General features: G+C 39.9%; 1 protein-coding gene, 1 long non-coding RNA gene and 1 pseudogene across 2 annotated transcripts; 1 reads left to right on the plus strand and 2 right to left on the minus strand.

Annotated features, from left to right (window-relative positions):
- Positions 1-1237: 1237 nt before the first annotated feature.
- On the minus strand, positions 1238-5934 carry LOC141833049 (G-type lectin S-receptor-like serine/threonine-protein kinase RKS1; annotated as a pseudogene).
- Positions 5935-7857: 1923 nt separating this feature from the next.
- LOC141833050 (uncharacterized) lies at positions 7858-9187 on the minus strand. The gene is made up of 5 exons (XR_012602190.1): positions 8958-9187; positions 8802-8894; positions 8620-8725; positions 8422-8508; positions 7858-8158 (listed from the first exon to the last, which is right to left on the minus strand). It is a non-coding gene; the product is annotated as an uncharacterized LOC141833050 (long non-coding RNA).
- Positions 9188-10281: 1094 nt separating this feature from the next.
- Positions 10282-13283, plus strand: LOC141832882 (putative pectate lyase 8). Its single transcript, XM_074720243.1, has 7 exons — positions 10282-10355; positions 10540-10617; positions 10922-10990; positions 11770-12412; positions 12514-12617; positions 12706-12844; positions 12930-13283. Exons 1-7 carry the CDS (start codon positions 10282-10284, stop codon positions 13149-13151), a joined length of 1329 nt encoding a protein of 442 aa, XP_074576344.1. The 3' UTR covers positions 13152-13283.
- Positions 13284-18747: the final 5464 nt, after the last annotated feature.

The raw sequence follows: 18747 nt of genomic DNA on the forward strand, positions 1-18747 counted from the left end.
TTAATTCTCTTAACTTTTCTTGAGTCGAAGTAATTGAACTTATTAGAGAAATTATATCAAACTAAATTGACATTATAAAAAATAAAAATGATCGGTTTAATTTCGATAAGGTTTGGTTTAAACTAAAACAAAATGTACGTATTTTAATTTTTTTATACCAAAATCAAATAAAATATTAATTTATCAATTTTATATATTTTGAATAGTTGACACTCAACCATTTTAACTACGAACCCTAGAAGAAACAAGGTGTGATTTTTTCTGCAGCCGTTCGTCGAGAAGGATCATTTCTTGCACGAGTATTTCCTCCCGCAGGAGTACGCCATCTTGTTGCCTGTATTTGCTGGTGTTGCGCTGCTTAGTTTCTTGTGCGTGTTCGTTGGTTTCGTAATCAATCAAGTCCAATAACAAGAAGAAATCTTCTTGAAGGAATGCCAAAGAGGCCAGGTTCGTGCTGCTATTCGGTACGATCTTTTCTCTTGCCGTAATCTGTTTTGATGTTTAATTATTTCCTTTTTATTTTGCTTCTGCTACATTGAAATGTATGCTCTGTTTTTTTCTACTGGCCTACTGATGAATTTCACCATAGATTTGTGACTTATGAGTGTATATTTATTGGTTATTTTAAATAAATTTTGTATGCAAACATGACTTTGCATTCTATACCTATCTGCCAAAACAACAAGAAAGTAAAAGAACATTTCCTTGATTTCTTGGGCTGCCAATCACAAAAAACAAGTATACCTATCTGCTACATTTAAATATATGCCTTGTGCTGTCAGAACTTTAAACAAAGGACAGTTCTGATAATCTCTTGCCAAAGCTTCAAAACTAGTATTCATGGTTATGATTAATCAAGTGAATTACTCGATCAAAGGCAGTTGATCACTTCACTGACAGCTTTTCAAAGTGTCTTCTCCTCCTTCAGAGATGACGTTGTCGAAATCAGAATGCAAATATCCTGCCTATGAGGTGGAGATCATTTATAAAATAGGGTTAATCAGTCTTATTTATTGGTTGATTCCTTAACATTGAGAATATCTTTGGTCGACTCCTTAGCTACCTGATGTGTCACACTTGTGCTGGATTCTGATGCAATCTAGGCATTAGTTTAAGCAAGCAAAATAGTTTCTTCTGGCCTTTTTACTACTACGAATCACTCCATAAACTAGATCAAATACATATTAGAATAAACCTGAAGCTAAACATTTAGTTAAACTTTACATAAATAGGCATAAACTTGAAACATAATATTGGAAGTTCAATCAAGACTCAGTTATATATATATAAACATGAAGTGAACTTTCCTACTATCTAGGCTCCAACATAGAGATTGAAACATTATTTTCAGAAATTTTCATTAGAATTCCCTTGCTTCCGCTTCCGCTGGAGTTCTCTCTCCTTGGAAGGCCATTTGATTCACTGGTGGTATTACGGTGACTGAGAAATGCTGGTGCTGAAGGAGTGGGAAGGCTGACAAAGAGGCTGTTGAGCATAAGCACAACATTGGCCATGGTGGGTCTTTGAATTGGATCTTCTTGCACGCATAGTAACCCTATATGTATGCACCTTAATATTTGCTGAGTTTGACATTGTTCAACTAGATCTTGATCAATCACTTGCAGGGCACTTCCTTGGGTCCAATGGCGCCAAACCACCTAAAGTGAGATGATAGCATGTGTAGTTAAGAACTTTACTTCATTTGAATAAAATGTGTATCAAATTCCTATCACTCAATCGAAGGGAGGATTAATACTTACATGAGTAACAAGTTCAATTGGATATTCAGATCCTCGGTAACCACTATTCTTCTGACCCGTTAGGATCTCCAAAACTAACACACCATAACTATACACATCTGATTTAACTGAGAAGAGCCCATGAAAGGCATATTCCGGTGCCATATATCCACTGTCATTAACAAGAAAAACATATTGAGACTTTCTCTATTCTTTGAAACTCTCTGTTCATTTGAAGTATTAAATTTGGTCAACAATGATAAATAGAGTGTTTGCTTACAATGTTCCGGCAATTCTTTTAGTGTTTCCTTGGGTTTCATCTGCACCAAAAAGCTTCGCAAGACCGAAATCAGAAATTTTGGGATCCATATTTGCATCTAACAAGATGTTACTGGCTTTTAAGTCCCTATGAATGATCTTCAATGGCGAATCTTCATGAAGATAAAGAAGTCCTCGACTGATGCCCTCAATGATCTTAAACCTTCTTGCCCAATCCAACTGCTTTCTCTTTGAATTATCTGCACCATCCATATGTAATATTTGGTTACTAATTTGCCAATCATGGTGTGTGCAATAGAGGACTAAACTATTCATGTAATCAATATTATACACAACCAATCTTAGAACATATATTCGAGAATGGAATTGAACAAGTACACTATTAAGTACTGCATTAGATTAGCAAACTACTAGATAATCAATTCCATGGATTGAGGATGTTGTCATGCAAAAACGGAGACTGAAACTATACCAAACAAAAATTTGTCAAGACTTGTATTAGCAAGGTAATTGTAAACGAGTAGTTTCTCCTCTGATTCTAAGCAACAGCCCAACAGCTTCACAAGGTTTCTGTGTCGAAGTTTGGCAACCAGAAACACTTCATTTTTCAACTCATCTAGTCCTTGTCCTGAGCTTCTTGAAAGTCTTTTTACTGCTACATGCTCTCCGTTCTCCAGTGTTCCCTGTTTTCAAGTGTCACCAGAATTATTACTCATTTATCAAGTCGAAGAATCATCCACAGTTATATAAAGCATTCTTCAAATTTTAGGATCGACCTTATAAACAGCCCCAAATCCTCCTTCTCCTAGCTTGTTTCTTTCAGAGAAGTTGTCCGTAGCTATCCTAATAGCCTCCAGATCAAACAATAGAGATTCTGCACCTCTTATTTCATGTTGATCTTTATGGTCTGTTCAAAAGATATTTTTCGTAGTAAAGAATAAGCAGATATATATATGTTCAAACACCATATAATAATAGTTCAGTAGTCATACTGAATATTTCTGCATGTAGTTTCCGTCTTCGTCTAGTTGCTTTTGTTCTTCGACGGTAAATAAAAATAGCACAAAGGAATAGCAGTGCTGCAGCAATAGAGATGACAATAAATAGAATTCTTCTCCCAGTGCTGTTTTTTCCTAAGCAAACATGAAAAACAGATGCAAATTTCATTGGATGTCTCAAAAATAAATTGTAACACGGTACGAGTTAATGGCAGATAGTGAAGCATATTTCTTATTTGATTTGTCTTGTAAAAGAGAAAAAAAAACTGACTGCTAAGTGCTAAAGGGTTAGTGAATAAACAAGTTAATGGATAAATTAGTGGTGATAAAGACAGATGTTTGATTAATCGTACTTTGGCGATCCAATTCTATTAGAAATTTGATTACCTGCGAACCGAACGTATAAATCATCTCCTTCATCGACAAAAGTTCTGAGATCCAACAGATCACCAGGCCAAGTTATGCATCCATAAGACCCATTGATCACCATATACGCCACGCAGGAGCAATCATTCAAGCACAACTTCTTGCAGTCATCGAGACTCATTTTTCCTCGTGCTGTAGCGTTCTCAGTGTCGGGCACCTTCACGTTCTGCACCTTGGAAAACTGGTTGTTCGACGAGCAATTCAAAGGCTTCTCCCTCTGGCACCCGGCCTCGCTTCCGTACTCCGCAATCTTTATGAACCCGTCCAAGCACTGGCAGTCGACGGCTGTGTGTATTCTTGGTGCACAAACTGTTGTGGCCGCAGCTATTGTAGTTATCGCACTCGTCCGCCGGAATCGACCACTGAAGTTGCCACTCTCTCTTGCCACCCCGGTCAAGAAACCAACGCTGGTGGGTTCCATTGGCCCACAACACTGTCCGTATCAGCACCGGCGTCGGCGAGGCCGTGTAATTAACCATAAAGTAGGTCTCATTCTCGTTGGAAACAAACGTGTGCCTTACTGAGGGCTGCTCGCCATCGATGGTTGGCCGACGACGAACCATAGGCTGCTGCGATGGTATTTGGCGGATCCCTTCAACGTGACAACATCCTGTATAGGCAGAGCACGCATCATCCGGATGTAGTCTCCCGGAGAAGGATCCGTGGAGTTTTTCCATGACACTTGCCGCCATGAAGTATTGGTCCGGTTGTTAAATCCGAGCTTCATGCCAGGGAGATTCGTGTCGCTGTCGTTCGATTGCTCAAAGCTCTGCCATAGAATCGAGTTGCTGTCGTTCAGCACGAGGTTTCCAGAATCTAAAAGCTGCAAGCGTGCAGAATTGAGTCCAGTGTATCTCGTTCCCGTCGACCAAACGATTTTGTCTTCCTCAAATAAGATTAGATTTCCATCGGAAGTGAGGTTGAAGGATGCCATGGATGTGTTGACAGACTGGTTCCTATTGGCGATCCATACTACAGTCCCTTCTTGCGGTGTGAGATTGCAGTACCAGATTCCTAAGTATCCCTTCGTTGAACTATCATCTAGACTGAAGAAGCCCAGCTGGAACAATTCTCCCGTCGATGTCAAGTTCTGTCCATTGACAAGTGAGCTGTTCTGGATCATTGTATCTCCTGTACCAACGATCATAAATAAATAAATAAATATTTAAAGAAATATTTATCATTAAACATTCTTTTAAAAAAAAAAAAAAAATCTCCATCCGCCACAACTGCTTTTACTGTCCGTCCAAACCAACCGGCTAGTTTAAAATTGATTCAAAAACACTGTCCTATTTAATGATCCTAAACCTTTTTAATTTATTTTTCTTTATTTTGAACTTTACAGTACTGAGACAAACTAAAAGTGTACTTCTCTTAAATGCATATAATTATTATTCATTATTTTGAGCTTTATAAGTTTGTCAAACAGTACTTTTGAACAATATATAATGTTGCCCAAAAATGTTTTACCTAAAGATCTCAAATTTATGTGAAATAGGTATTATTGTATTTCTATTATTTTTCTGAAGTTTGATATAAAAATATTTGAAAGTTTCTAATCAATTGAGTACTATTAGCTATAAAATATTTTTAATGAGGAATATTTAATTTGATGTCAGAGCTTTCAAATGTATTCTAAATGCACCGTTTGCACTCTTAATATCTCTGAGAATGAACATATTCATTTTATTGATTTTGAGATCATTAAATATTTTAACTAAAATTATATATATAATGATATTGAAGGTATAATATTTTTATGCTCAATTTTATTTATTTTTATACAACTGTCAAATATTTTCAAGTACCCAAAAGATCTTACTATTCCACTGCGGAGCGAAAGAGAGGATTTAAAGAACAAAAAAGGATGCATCTCTGATGAAGTGCAAAATAAGATGATTTTTTTAATATTTAGCAAAATTAAATGTGATAGATTAATTATTAAAATAAATTAATAAAATCCACAATATTTGACTAGGATTAATTCTTTCTTAAACGTACCAGAAGATATGGAGTGACCAAGAAGGAAGAGCGTTACTGCTACTGTTTCCAAGAACCGAGAAAGAAAGAGCTGCATCTGCCCAATGGATCGGAAACTCATGCTTAATAATTTGTGTTGCTTGCACCTGCAATCTGCTACTGTATTTATTACAAAATTTGATGGCAATTTATCAATCCTTACCCTCACTTGATAGTTGTACACACACGATAATCTCTTTGAATGAGAATACCGACAGATTCAAAAATATATAAGGAAAAATATATGATTCCTCTTGGTTTGGACAACACTAGATATAGAGGAAGAAGAGAAAGAGGAAAGCTTTACCTTCTTCGTTAGCAACCTCAACTAGCTTTATCGAACTCAGCAACGACACAAAGAGAACATGGAATGGTAAAATAGAGATGTTTAATTGCTTGCTAGCTCTTTTGTTGGTGTTACTGATGAACAAAGAAGCTGCGAAGTTCAGAAATTCTTTTGCTGCGGTTGGATGCTAGCTATTGGCCCAATGAAAAATTAAAGGCAGCAAAGTGCATGCTGTTAGTTGCTATTTAACGGAGAAGAAGCAAAAACAAAGAAGACGAAGAGAGGAAAAAAAAGGGCTGCTACTCTTGAGAAGCGAAGGAGAAGAGGAGAAGAAGAAATAGAGAAGAAGGAAAGGTCGGCGTGGAGTCGCGGGACGGTGTGCGTATGTGGAAGAGAAAAAAGAATTAAGATTTATTTTAAAAATATTTTAAATCATTTTAAGTCAATCGAGTCATTGATTTAATCTATTATTTGATTCGGTGGATCAAATCAAGTCTAAATTGACTCCAACTTAAATTAATATAATTCTTAACTCCTCTACCCACCCGATTTATTTATTTAGTTTGAATCCAATTTAATTTTAAATTCCATGTTCTCACGTGTTCAATAATTCGTTGTTGCTTTCTCAAGATATTTCCCTGAATGTACACCACAAACTTAGCGTGTTTTGTGGATGATAGAACATGAAGTCTAGTCAACCGACTTGGCTAGCTGTTTTTTTTTGGAAGATTGAGAGAATTGTGTGTGCGTCACTGATTGGGAGAGTTGAGAATGGCTGACTGTTTCAACACGTTGTCACATCCCATTAGAAAAATAAATGGAAATAACATGCAGTCGACGACCCACTCCATGTAACGCCGATAATAATTGATTTAAGTCATTGGGCAATAGTGTCGCGGTAGAACATGAATTTGTTACTTAAGTACGATTCGATTTTCAATACGACGTAAGGAATTTTCCTTCAAATGGAGAACACAATCAAAGGATACTGGGCGTCTGGACTGACCGCTGCGTGCACTTCCCGATTTACCTTGGTGGCAGGTGGGAAACTTCCATGGGACCGGACCGGTCACCCTCAGAGATAGTCAATGTGGCTAACTGGGATTTTAAAAGAGAATAATTGATTTAAATCTTGAAACATAATTGAGTTGATTACGACGGAACAGAGTTGTAGAAAAAGATAAGGATTTGAATCTTGATGAAGCCGAGATAATACTCTTCTCCGTCGTGGGCAATTACAATTTCTCGATTTACCTTCTCATAAATGATCGTGGACTGACGGTGTGGGATCGCGAGAGAATAATTGATTTAAGTCTCCTAATCACGATGAGATGATTAGATCTTAAAACTCAATTATGATGTGCAACGGTAGGACATCCGGGTTGTGACCTAGGGACCTGCGGTTCGATTAGCTACGACGTATTTGCAAGAATTTTCTTCCAAATGGGGAACGCAATTGATGCTGGGCATAGATGGCCGGTATGTGCTTCCCGATTTATGTGGTGGTCGGTGGGAAACTTCCGTGGGACATAAATGGATTTATTTTTTTTTTTATAAAGATTTTATTTTAAATAGATGAAGAATCCGAAAATGTTAGTTATTTGACTGAACCGTCATCTTTATTTTCTGATTTAATAAAAAAATTTTATGGGATCCAACTTGACATCTAAAATTAATCGGTCCGAAGGAATAAATATCTTATGGCAACTAAAAAAAATTGATTAATTTAATTAAAATATTTTCAAGAAGAAAAACACATTAAAAAAAAGAGACTTTTCATGACCCAACCCTTCACCTACCTCTACAAAAGTACCCGTATTCTTTTAAATCTAATTATTAAATGTTCTTCCTCTTCATTCAGGAACAAGACTTGCAGAAGAGGAACATGTCCTGCCACAAAGCATTGATTCCTCACTTTCTGTGGAACTAATGTTAAGCTGCTTTGGAAAGCCAAATGAAAACCAATTGAAAATCGTATTAATTTGGTCAAAAGTAATTAAACTAAAGTATTTGGTTGGAGTTGTTTTTTCGGTGAAACTGAGCATCCTTATCTTTCCTTGATAGTACTGGAGTTGATTTTGTGAGCATGGCATAATTATTATCAACAGGGTATCCACATGGTATCAACAGAATAGATCATATCAACATGGTATCATCATGAATCAAGATAGATCATACAAAGGTCAACGATAAGTATCAAGCACGAATATCAACATGTGTCAACAGGATAACATGCATCAACATAGAAAGTATCAACAGGATAGCAGGAATAACAACAGATCATGCACTGAAAAGATTTAGCCTGTAGTGACCAAGTACAGGGTACCCACCTGGTCTGATGCTCGTCAACAACTAGAACCCCCAGAAAAATACGCACTCCGTATAAAATAGGACCAATCCAGATCAAGGTCCTGAAATAATGGCAACGCAATATTTAATACGACAATACTGTATCAAATGACAGTAATTAAATCTCCTAAACTAATTCAACTAAATCCATCTACCAAAATTCGTCCGACATAAATCCAAATAATGGATTATCAAACTCCCATTAATTCTCCTTAATCTGTTAACATTAACCTAATCTACAACCACAAATAATCCTTCATAAATCCAACAGTAACCTCAAGCATATCCTATATCGTTGAAGAAAAACCCAACATCAAGGACTCACCTTAATCAACTTCCACTCTCCTCCTCCCTTGCTGCCGTAATCAACAGAGGTACTTCCTCTCTTGCTTGCAGCAGAAACCCGAACCACCTTCAAATATTAAATCCAACCATTAAGCTCTGATCAGAACCAGTTTATCAACTAATCTGCTCACAAACTTTATTATCAACACAGATTGAATCTAAGAAAGCCAACCCTCACCTTGAATCAGGCTCCTGTTCTCCCTTCTCCTTTCCTTCTTCTTCACCGATAGCTCAAACAGAGCAAAGATCAAGCCACACGCTAAGGAGAGAAAACATCCAACAACCTAAGAAGATTCCAACCATTCATCCAAGTCTATTACAAGAAATCGAAGTAATAAACCTAGCTAAAGAATCCCTTACCTCTCTTCTTCTTCTTGCTCACCGCCGGCCAAATGCAACCGAAACCCACAGCCGACCAACTCCAAATCAGCCCTCGATTCAAGATCTGAAGACCTAGAAACAAGATCTAAACTCAACGAAACCCAATCGGAAGATTCCAACCAAATAAGCACTTACTGATTTCTTCCTCTTCCTTCTAGTTTGCCGCTGCCCGATCCACCGGATTTGCCTCTGTTCGACGGCACGTCACCGATCGATCAATGATCAGCCACCCTCAGCTCCGGTTGTCAGCGATCCGCCTCTGTCCTGGCACAACGGCGCACGCGTCGGAGAAGAACGAGGTCGGCAGCGTCGCGATCGGAGGAAACGAAGAGAGAAGGCGCGATCGGGATCTCGGTGAGGAGCTCGCGATCGGGATCTCTGATCCCCTTTTAACCGGCTTAAACGGGTTTCGGGTTTGAAGCTCCCTAACGGGTCGGATCCAAGATCCAATAACCCTATAAGCTAAATGGGTTAAATTGGGCTGCTATTTGGGCTGGTATTTTACAAACAAAAGTTCCCAGCTTAGCCATTAATTATCATTCAACTCTCTTCCTAGTTAATCATCTCTTTTTCAAATTTTTGGCATGTTATTTTGACCCTTTTCACATATAATTATTCATCTTTTCGTATTATCTGATATGATTTTTTGATGGGATCACGTTGAACGTTGCCCCAAGCTTTCCGTAGCACGTTTGGGTAAGTAAAACAAAATAGGATTCTCTCGCAAAATCTAACAAACTATCCGTGGACGACAACAATCGATCAATAGTCTCGTAATAATTAAATGAAAAATTAAGAAGAAAAAGAAGAAGAAGAAGAAGATGACCATAATTTCTGCTGCGCCATTCCTGCCACAAACCTCGCTAAGCAAGCTCCGTCGGCCACGCCGCAATTGACGCCGAGGCCTCGCAACATCGAGCGAGCCTCAGTTAAACGAAGCACGCAACCTCTTGAGCTAGCTACCGAGTCAGCTCTCACGTACGTTGTCAACTAAAGTGTCCATCCATGCACCGCGGCGCATGCGGCCGGTAATTAACAGCGGCATGCGGAACTATCACGCAAAGGCACGAGGAGTTCTCCTCTAATCAATCATCAAGGAAGGAGGGAATTGAATGTGCCTGCCTGATTTAGACGACCGTGACTCGGCATCCAGCTGCGCGACCGACACACTCGACGACGAAGGGGCAATCGAGTCGGCTCGACAGTCGACACTCGCTCGCATACGTCATGATGGTTTCAGAGAGGAACGTTGAAGATCACGAGCCGTCGTTAGTGGCGGTTAGTTCTGTACGGGCTGGTTAACCGCCGAATCGAACCGAGCGTCGTCGCTCAACCATGGTTGAGTTTGGATCTGAGAGTGGTGCAGAGAGCGCTATAAAATGGCGGTGGGCTTACTCGCATTTTGATCTCTCTGCTTTCCCTCTCCCGTGCCCAGGTTTCAGAGAGCTTCTGTAAAAAGATGGGACGCCGCCCATCCTTCCTGGTTCTCGGGCTCTTCGTGCTCGTAGTTGGTGACACCGTCTGCGCCTCAAGGTACATTCTGCTCTCCCGGATCTGTGGTGAAGGAAAGAGGAGATTTGGAGTTCCAGCTATCAATTGCCTACAGTTTCTTAGATTTCGAATCAAGGAAAGGGTTGAGAAGTGAATCACCCTTTTTCGAATTCGGTTTTTGCAATTAAAAATTTCCTACTAACGAAGAGGTGTTGTGGTCTTCTAGGGCTGGAGCAGTGGCGGCGACCTCTAGGGGGCGCCTGAGAGCTACTGCAGCTTACGAGTCGACTCCCAGCGCGAAGAGGTCAGTCAAATCTGAACACCCTGAGTTCCTTCCACGTACCTTTTTTGTCGTGCGCCACCGACCGCTTTCTCGACAAAAAGGTGAAAAAGCAAAAAAGCAAAATGCAAGAACAGATTACGATGTTTAGAACAAAAAGGTCACCGAATCGAATCAAATCAAATATGTTTCTGCCAAAACATTCTGTCAAAACGCTAGCAGGAATTAGAATTGTCTTATTTCTTTTAAACCGAAAGTCTTTTTTGTTTGTTAATTTATTGACTCTTTTGAGGGCGAGATTAGCCATTCTGTTCTGATTTATCTACAGTGCCGCTGAGCGTCAAGCGGTGGTGCGCCCGGTCGACGATCCAGAACTGGTCGCGTCTGAGGTACACATGTAAGTCCTTGGATCGCCGCTTACATTTTCCTTGTATCTTCTCATAAAGCTAACGTAGATAATCCTCTCTCGAGGACTGAGTAGTTAGTTGAACAAGGTTATAAATAAGAGAGTTCTTACTGATGGTTCTGTACTGATGATCGAACTCTGTCTTTACATGGAATCCTTCCCAACTTGTACAATAATTAATAACTGAAGAACTTTTGCCCAGTCGTCTATATTGTCACCGTTTCTCGCTGGGGGAAAAGTGGTCAAATTATTGCTTTCCTCTGGTTTCTTTGCCCATTGCACTCTTGATCCTCACGTGGCGGGTTACTATGTAGCTGTGCATGTTGCAGTGTTAAATTTAGGGTGCGTTTCAGTATATGGACAACAGGTTATCCCAAAATAAGCATCTGCCATGGCTGCGACATGGGTGCTCCTTGGACGTTTGTCTTGCCAAACAGTTCGCCTCTGTCAAAGATCATTTATTGACGTTGTCTGAAATTCCAGTCCAAGGTGTTAATGGCATTTACTGAGCCTACGACGCTGGTAAATGCAAAACTATATACCTCAGTTTCTCGTTTGTACAGCTTTGCGGTCCATTTCGATCGTCCCCCAGTCTTGTACTTAATTTCCTGTCTTCTTCTGTGTTATTCATTGCTGAACATGGCCTGGTCGGTTCATTCTCCGATGAGAGAAGTAATGACATTGCAACGACCCCCAGCCACATCCAGTTCTGCACACATTTTCAATCTTCGGAGGAATTTCTACTTATCTTTTGGAATTGTTTGTGACAGAATGATACAGAACAGCACTGCTCGCCGCAACCTCGGCTACTTGTCGTGCTCCACTGGCAACCCCATCGATGACTGCTGGCGCTGTGACCCGGAATGGCATCTAAACCGCAATCGCTTGGCCGATTGCGGGATCGGCTTTGGTCGCAACGCGCTCGGCGGTAGCGACGGCGAAATCTACGTGGTGACCGACCCCGGGGACGACGACCCTGTGAACCCGCGGCCGGGCACCCTCCGCTACGCGGTCATCCAAGAGGAGCCCCTCTGGATCGTGTTTGAGCGCGATATGGTGATCACCCTCACCCAGGAGCTGATCATGAACAGCTTCAAGACCATCGACGGGCGCGGCGCCAACGTGCACATCGCCAATGGCGCCTGCATCACCATCCAGTTCGTTACCAACATCATCATTCATGGTCTCCACATCCACGACTGTAAGGCCACCGGCAACGCTATGGTCCGTAGCTCCCCCTCCCACTACGGCTGGCGCACCATGGCCGACGGCGACGGGGTGTCCATCTTCGGGGCCAGCCACATCTGGGTCGACCACAACTCTCTCTCCAACTGCGCCGATGGCCTTGTCGACGCCGTTATGGGTTCCACTGCCATTACCATATCGAACAATTACCTCACCCACCATAACGAAGTAGTCCAATTCCCTCCCTTTTCTTGTACTAGCACATGCAAAGCTGCTCTGCGTGCATGCAATTGCTCTAATACGGGCACATCGGTCAATTTTTTTTGCAGGTGATGCTGTTGGGCCATAGTGATTCTTATGTTCGGGACAAACTTATGCAAGTTACCATCGCCTACAACCATTTTGGAGAAGGTTTAATTCAGAGAATGCCAAGGTAAACAAACCTTTTAAGCTCGCTCGGACGTCTACTTCCATAGAACTCCTATTTAAGCCATTCTTATTATGAGGCGATAAAACCACAGGTGCAGGCACGGCTACTTCCATGTGGTGAACAATGACTACACGCACTGGGAGATGTACGCCATTGGTGGCAGTGCTGATCCGACCATTAACAGCCAAGGCAACAGATATCTTGCTCCGACCAACCCCTTCGCTAAGGAGGTGAACAGTTGTGATATCTAATGACATTGCAACATTTGATTCAATTTGACTCTCACTAACTGTTCCACGTATTCGCGTCGAACAGGTGACCAAGAGAGTGGATACAGATTCAAGTGTGTGGAAGAGTTGGAACTGGAGATCAGAGGGCGACCTGCTGCTCAATGGAGCCTACTTCACCCCCTCCGGGGCTGGAGCCTCAGCGAGCTATGCGAAGGCGTCCAGCCTTGGAGCCAAGTCTTCCTCCATGGTTGGCACCATCACTGTTGATGCAGGCGCCCTGCGCTGTCGAAAGGGTGTTCAGTGCTGACTTTTGAAGACAATCTAAACAGGAAAAGATAAGAAAAAGTATTTTTAGAAAACGTGATTGGATACTGGTTTAGATTTTATATTGTTGTAATGTATCAGAGTGAGTTGCATTGATCGTTTTACCCTTTTTCAACCTCCCCTGTTTCCATTGTAACTGTGTCTATGGAGCTGAAGGAAGCGTTGCTGATTCGTTGTCGTTTGTCTGTTGCTTTTATTTTCACTCCTGCAGCCGATGGCCTCTTTCTATTTGAAGCATTGGGCATTCATTTGAAGTTTAACTAGGATTGATGGTGTATTTGAATATTGTAATTGATGCTACTCAACGGAATTATTGTGTATAACATTTCCACTTATGTTTAAATTGCTTGCTTGTTATGCCGTCGTTCTGAGTTCAGGATCACACATTCAATAGGACAATGTCCTAGGTATCAACATAGGACCAAATGGTGGATTCTGAAAATCCAACACATTGAAACTTTGGAGACATCAGTCAGAAGTTGGCCGGCTGGAGCAATCACACCGTATCCATTGCCGACAGGGCTGCCCTCAATCCGGCAGCTACAGCATGAAAAAGTTGTAGGGGTCCTTTTACCTATTGTAAGGAATTTGAAAAAAGTTGTCAAAGATCTGAGTGAAGAGAAATAATTTGCAGTAGAAAAGAGTTCATACTGTCCATTAAGTGGCATTCCATCTTGATTTATGTAGTACGTCCATTGTAGTGAAAGATGGAATTCGTCATCCCAATGACCTCATATGGTCGGTCCCACGATCATCTGTAAAGAGGTAAATCAGGAAGCTACAGTTGACCACTACGAAAAATAATATTATTTCGACTTTACCGAGATTGATTTATGTAATCCATGCAACACTAGCATGTTACTCTTGTAAAGAAACACATAAAGTAAAGGAAGGTGATATGGATAGTGCTAGTATGGAAGATGGCAGTTGAATTTGCTTGTCCTGTCCCATGATACTCTACAGAAAGGGTCTAAATCAAAGGACATGCGAAGTTGACAATTGAAGGGGAGGAGACAACTAGGAGCAAGTTTGAAAATGTCACGACTACTATGATAGATGCTGCTAAGGGCATGAAATCAGGGAGAAGTAGAAGAGAAGTTGTTATAGTATAATGTGTTTTAAACTTTGAACACTTATGAATTAAGGTATGATGTAGTGGAATATACCACTACAACAAAAACAGTCATAGACATCGGTGAAAAACCGATGTCTATGAGAAAATCGACTGATGTCTATGAAGGCGTTGTAAAAGGTCTGACATTTTAGACATCGGTTTGTAACCGATGTAATACAACTCAACGACATCGGTTTGTAACCGATGTAAAACCGATGTAATATCACTCAACGACATCGGTTTCGCAACGGTGTAAAACCGATGTAATATATGTTTAACATCAATTTTAACAACGATTTTCGACCGATGTAATATCACAACGACATCGGTTTTGCAACGGTGTAAAACCGATGTAATATATGTTTAACATCAATTTTAACAACGGTTTTCGACCGATGTAATATCATTTAACGACAACGCTTCCAAACCGATGTCATTGAATTTAAAACTGTTGTAATAACACTTATTTTTTTATGTTGTTTGTAAATTATGATCGAGCAAGATGACAAAATTATCATAATATTATAAATTCATCAAACAAATCACAAATACAAAAGCACCGATATATTTAATCACCTCAATATTTACAAATAATCAAAAGTAACTAACAAAAATTATTCTTCTTGCAACATATTACATTGTTTTCATCCTCAGAAGGAACTAATATAGAATCCTCAACGTTTACAAATAACCTTTTGACTGCTGTACTTCTACAGATACAAATCCAAAAGGGAAAAGTAAACAAAATCTCCATCTAGCATAGCAATGAATCATGAGCCACTCCATTCACTTACTTGGAACAGGCTTGGACCAGCAAGCTTTAAATTCTTGGATGCTCTCCGTAGACTCCATTCACTCCATTCTGTTCTTCCTTTAAATTCTTGGTATAATATCAATTTCAGATAAAGGATTGCAGAAGTTGCTTACACATGGTTGAATCTGCCACCTTTTCCTTAGAAGCTGGCTGATAATTCTCCCAACCCCCATATCACTTGATCAGTAGCAGCGAAAAAAAAAACCTCCTTGCAGGAAAGGACAGAAATCGATCTGGAATTAGATTTAGAAGAAAATATAAAGAAGGTCTATCACTTTCCAAGTTCCAAATAATACATTTTCTCTAGAACAATGTGGACAATTTAGCTGGGACAGAAATGCAATTCATAGTCAACTAAATAGATAGCTAAAATCAAGAGGAAAAAAGACTGCAGCAATAATGAAACCAGTGATCTGCAAAGTTGGATAGTTTGTCAACTTCCAATAAATGTTAGAGAAACTATGAAAAACTGTAATGAGAAAAAGTATTTCAGCCACAAAGAAGAAAAGTGCATGCATCAGTTTTAACAAGTTTGGACTAGAATCAAGCATTGCAGGTGAAGAATCCACACTAATAGTCTCACTATACAAGTTAGGAATGATATGTAAACCCGATTGTGGATCCCAAGCGAGGGCAATGCATAAATGGAAGCATAGATGAGCTTGTAGAAACATACTTGAACTGTATTGTTAGCCAGATCCAGCATCCATAAATCAATCACAAAAACAGCAGCTGCTCTCCATCGTCCTAAATCACAATATAGTTAAATTTGATATATCAAGGCAGTGAATTAATTCATATAAAGAAACAGATAGTGTTCCCAATTTTACAGCAAAACAAATCATGAGGCAGCCAAGAAATTGAAGAACAGCTGATAGTGTAACAACATTTTCAACTGATGAATAAGAACATTCATCACTAATACAAATATCCAGCAATTGAAGATGATGCTATACCCAAGAAGAGTCTCTCTTTTTCCCACCTGCAATGAAAAACAGAGGAAAGCAAAGTCCTACAAATATCTTTGAATTCTTTGTCTAGGTTTAATCTTAAGCTCAGTGGCAACAAATTTCCTGGGACAAACTAATACCATATTCATCGGTCTACAAAGTTTAATCAGTGTACACAGCATGTTATCTATACCATCACAGTTCATATACAAAATGAAAGTGCAAACATCATCATAAATTACCACTCTTTTGACTATAAAAATTAATATGGAACGAGATTAGAAAAATGATTCTCTTCCACTTAGGCAGAGTTGCATGTATCATTTTGTATAAAAATGGTACCGCTACAACTATGGACCTCTCCGGTGATTATACCATAGGATGTCATTTACAATGATGTGCCGCTACTGGTTCTAATCTTGTAGACTGTCAAATCTCCTGTTTGAAAAGATTCTTGAAAACAAGCTGTTAGTCATGATAGAACTCTTCCGCATCACTAGAGCCAGCATTAGTACCATGGAGACAGAAAAGCATACCACTACAATGCAAAGTCAATGTTTGACGCTAGCGAAACAAAGTGCTACTTCAGCTTGTGCTTGAAGTTCTCCCAAGGCTTTCACAACTTCTTCCCGGCTGATTTTTTTCTCCTTATCCTCTTTAAGCAATTTCCTTAATCTGCCCACGAAAAGGAATGGAAATAAACAAAGTAAATCACAGAATATAGTTTCAAATAGCATTTAACTTTGAATTTTAACTATTTTTCTAACTATTTTTTTAGTCAGTATCCATTTCTGAAGAAATTAGCCCCCAAAATGCCTATACTGCCGCATGCCAAAAAAAACCCTAAAACAACAAGTAAAAGATGGGCGCAAATCCTGATCAAACAACAAGTATACTGCCCTATACATATTCATCTTCCTGATCAAACAACAAAAGGAATCACAAAAACCCTAAAAGAAACAAGTAACCGGCATTTTACCTCGTTGGAGTGCTGGGACGGGACGAATGACGGCCGGCCGGGCGCGGGCGGGCGCGGGCGAGCGCGGGAGAAAAATCGCCGACGGACGGCCGGGCGCGGGCAGGCGAGCACTGGAGGAAATAGCGCTTAAGGAAATATCACCGGCGGGCAGGCGGGCGGTCGGGCGCGAGCAGGCGAGCGCTGGAGGAAAGCCGACGCGGGAGCAAATATTGCCGGCGGGGGGCGGGCGAGCGCTGGAGGAGAACAGAGGCGGTCGAGCGCGGGAGGATTGGCTACCGGGGCCGGGCGAGCGCAGCCGGCCGATCGCGCGGGCGAGAAGTAGTCGGTGTCGGAGGGGGGAGTTTCGCGAAGAACAGAAGCGATCGGGACTTCGGGAGGGAAAATAACCTAAGTAAAGCGCGTCGGGCGAAACTTTCATTACCTTTTACCGATTAAATTTTTAATACTTTTTATAATAAAATTTTTAATCCTTTTTAAATTAAGATTTTTATTATTCAGATGTAAAAAACAATTCTTATTTGAATTTTTATTATATTTTTAACAGCGTATCATCCATGTGCGCTGTTAATACTAATTTTTTAAATCCCTTTTTAACAGCGTATAATTTTTATACGCTATAAAAAATACTATTCGCAGCGCACGATTATACGCGCGCTGTTAAATATAAAATATAATATATTATCCGCAGCGCACTTGATTATGTGCGCTGTAAAAACTATTATTAACAGCACACTATAATTGTGTGCGGCGGCGGTAGACGGTGGAGAAGGAAGAAGCAGGGCTCGGGTTTGTGAGGAAGGGGCGTGATTCGGAATGCAGATGAAACCGAGGTTAAAAAGTTATTCGGCGCAATTAAACGGGGTTTACCACTAAAAACCTAAGATTTGGAAGCGTGTGGTGGAAGAAATATTTGGAGGGAGAGAGGGAAAGAAAAAACGAAAATATACAACGGTTTTAAATTGTTGTTATAGCTTTCAAAACCGTTGTTGAAAGCGTAAATAGACATCGGTTTTAAATTGTTGTTATATCTTCCAAAACCGTTGTTGAAAGCGCAAATAGACCACGGTTTTCAAACTGTTGTCGTAGTATTCAAAAACCGTTGTTGTAGGCGGACATAGACAACAGTTTTAAAACCGTTGTTGTATCCTCTAAAAACCGATGTCGTAGTCTCCCATCAACCTCTCAAAGACATCGGTTTTTATTAAAACCGTTGTAAAAAAGTAAAAGACATCGGTTTTATGGCAAAATCGATGTCTTTTGAGTGTTGTTAAAGACCGATTTTCTTGTAGTGACTCTCTTGCATGCAAATATTTGGATGGATTCTTTTGTAATGGAAATATAATGCAAGATTAGGACTTTCGATGGCTCGACAATAATATTCATCTACATATTCATTACTTATCCACAAAAGATGAATATATATTTTTTATTGTGCAGTGGAAACAAAACTTAAGGAATACAAAAGAATATTGCATGTTAAATAAAAACACTTATTATTAAAGATTATAAATAAATTTTATTTGAATAACTTTGATTCAATTTCGTTTGCTCGTCTACAATTCATTAACACGCAGTGGAAACAAAACAATACAAAAGAAAAGAAAACACATAAAGACGACTACGTTCAAGGCCTAGTCCTAGCGGACTATCATCAGTAACCTTCTTCTTCTTGAATACCTTCCTAATGTGGAGATCAAAGTCTCTTACAACTAGTTTCTTACA

The sequence above is a fragment of the Curcuma longa genome, chromosome 8 (genome assembly GCF_044706935.1).
Source record: "Curcuma longa cultivar G26 ecotype Majalengka, Jawa Barat chromosome 8, ITB_CL_G26_1.1, whole genome shotgun sequence".
Taxonomy (NCBI): Eukaryota; Viridiplantae; Streptophyta; class Magnoliopsida; order Zingiberales; family Zingiberaceae; genus Curcuma; species Curcuma longa.

What these genes read in the sequence shown, in the direction of transcription:
- LOC141832882 (XM_074720243.1), top strand. Translation starts at nt 10,282, where the DNA reads ATGGGACGCCGCCCATCCTTCCTGGTTCTCGGGCTCTTCGTGCTCGTA. An exon ending in GTCGCGTCTGAGGTACACAT is followed by an intron (nt 10,991 to 11,769) that starts GTAAGTCCTTGG and finishes TGTTTGTGACAG; the next exon opens with AATGATACAGAACAGCACTG. An exon ending in CCAACCCCTTCGCTAAGGAG is followed by an intron (nt 12,845 to 12,929) that starts GTGAACAGTTGT and finishes CGCGTCGAACAG; the next exon opens with GTGACCAAGAGAGTGGATAC.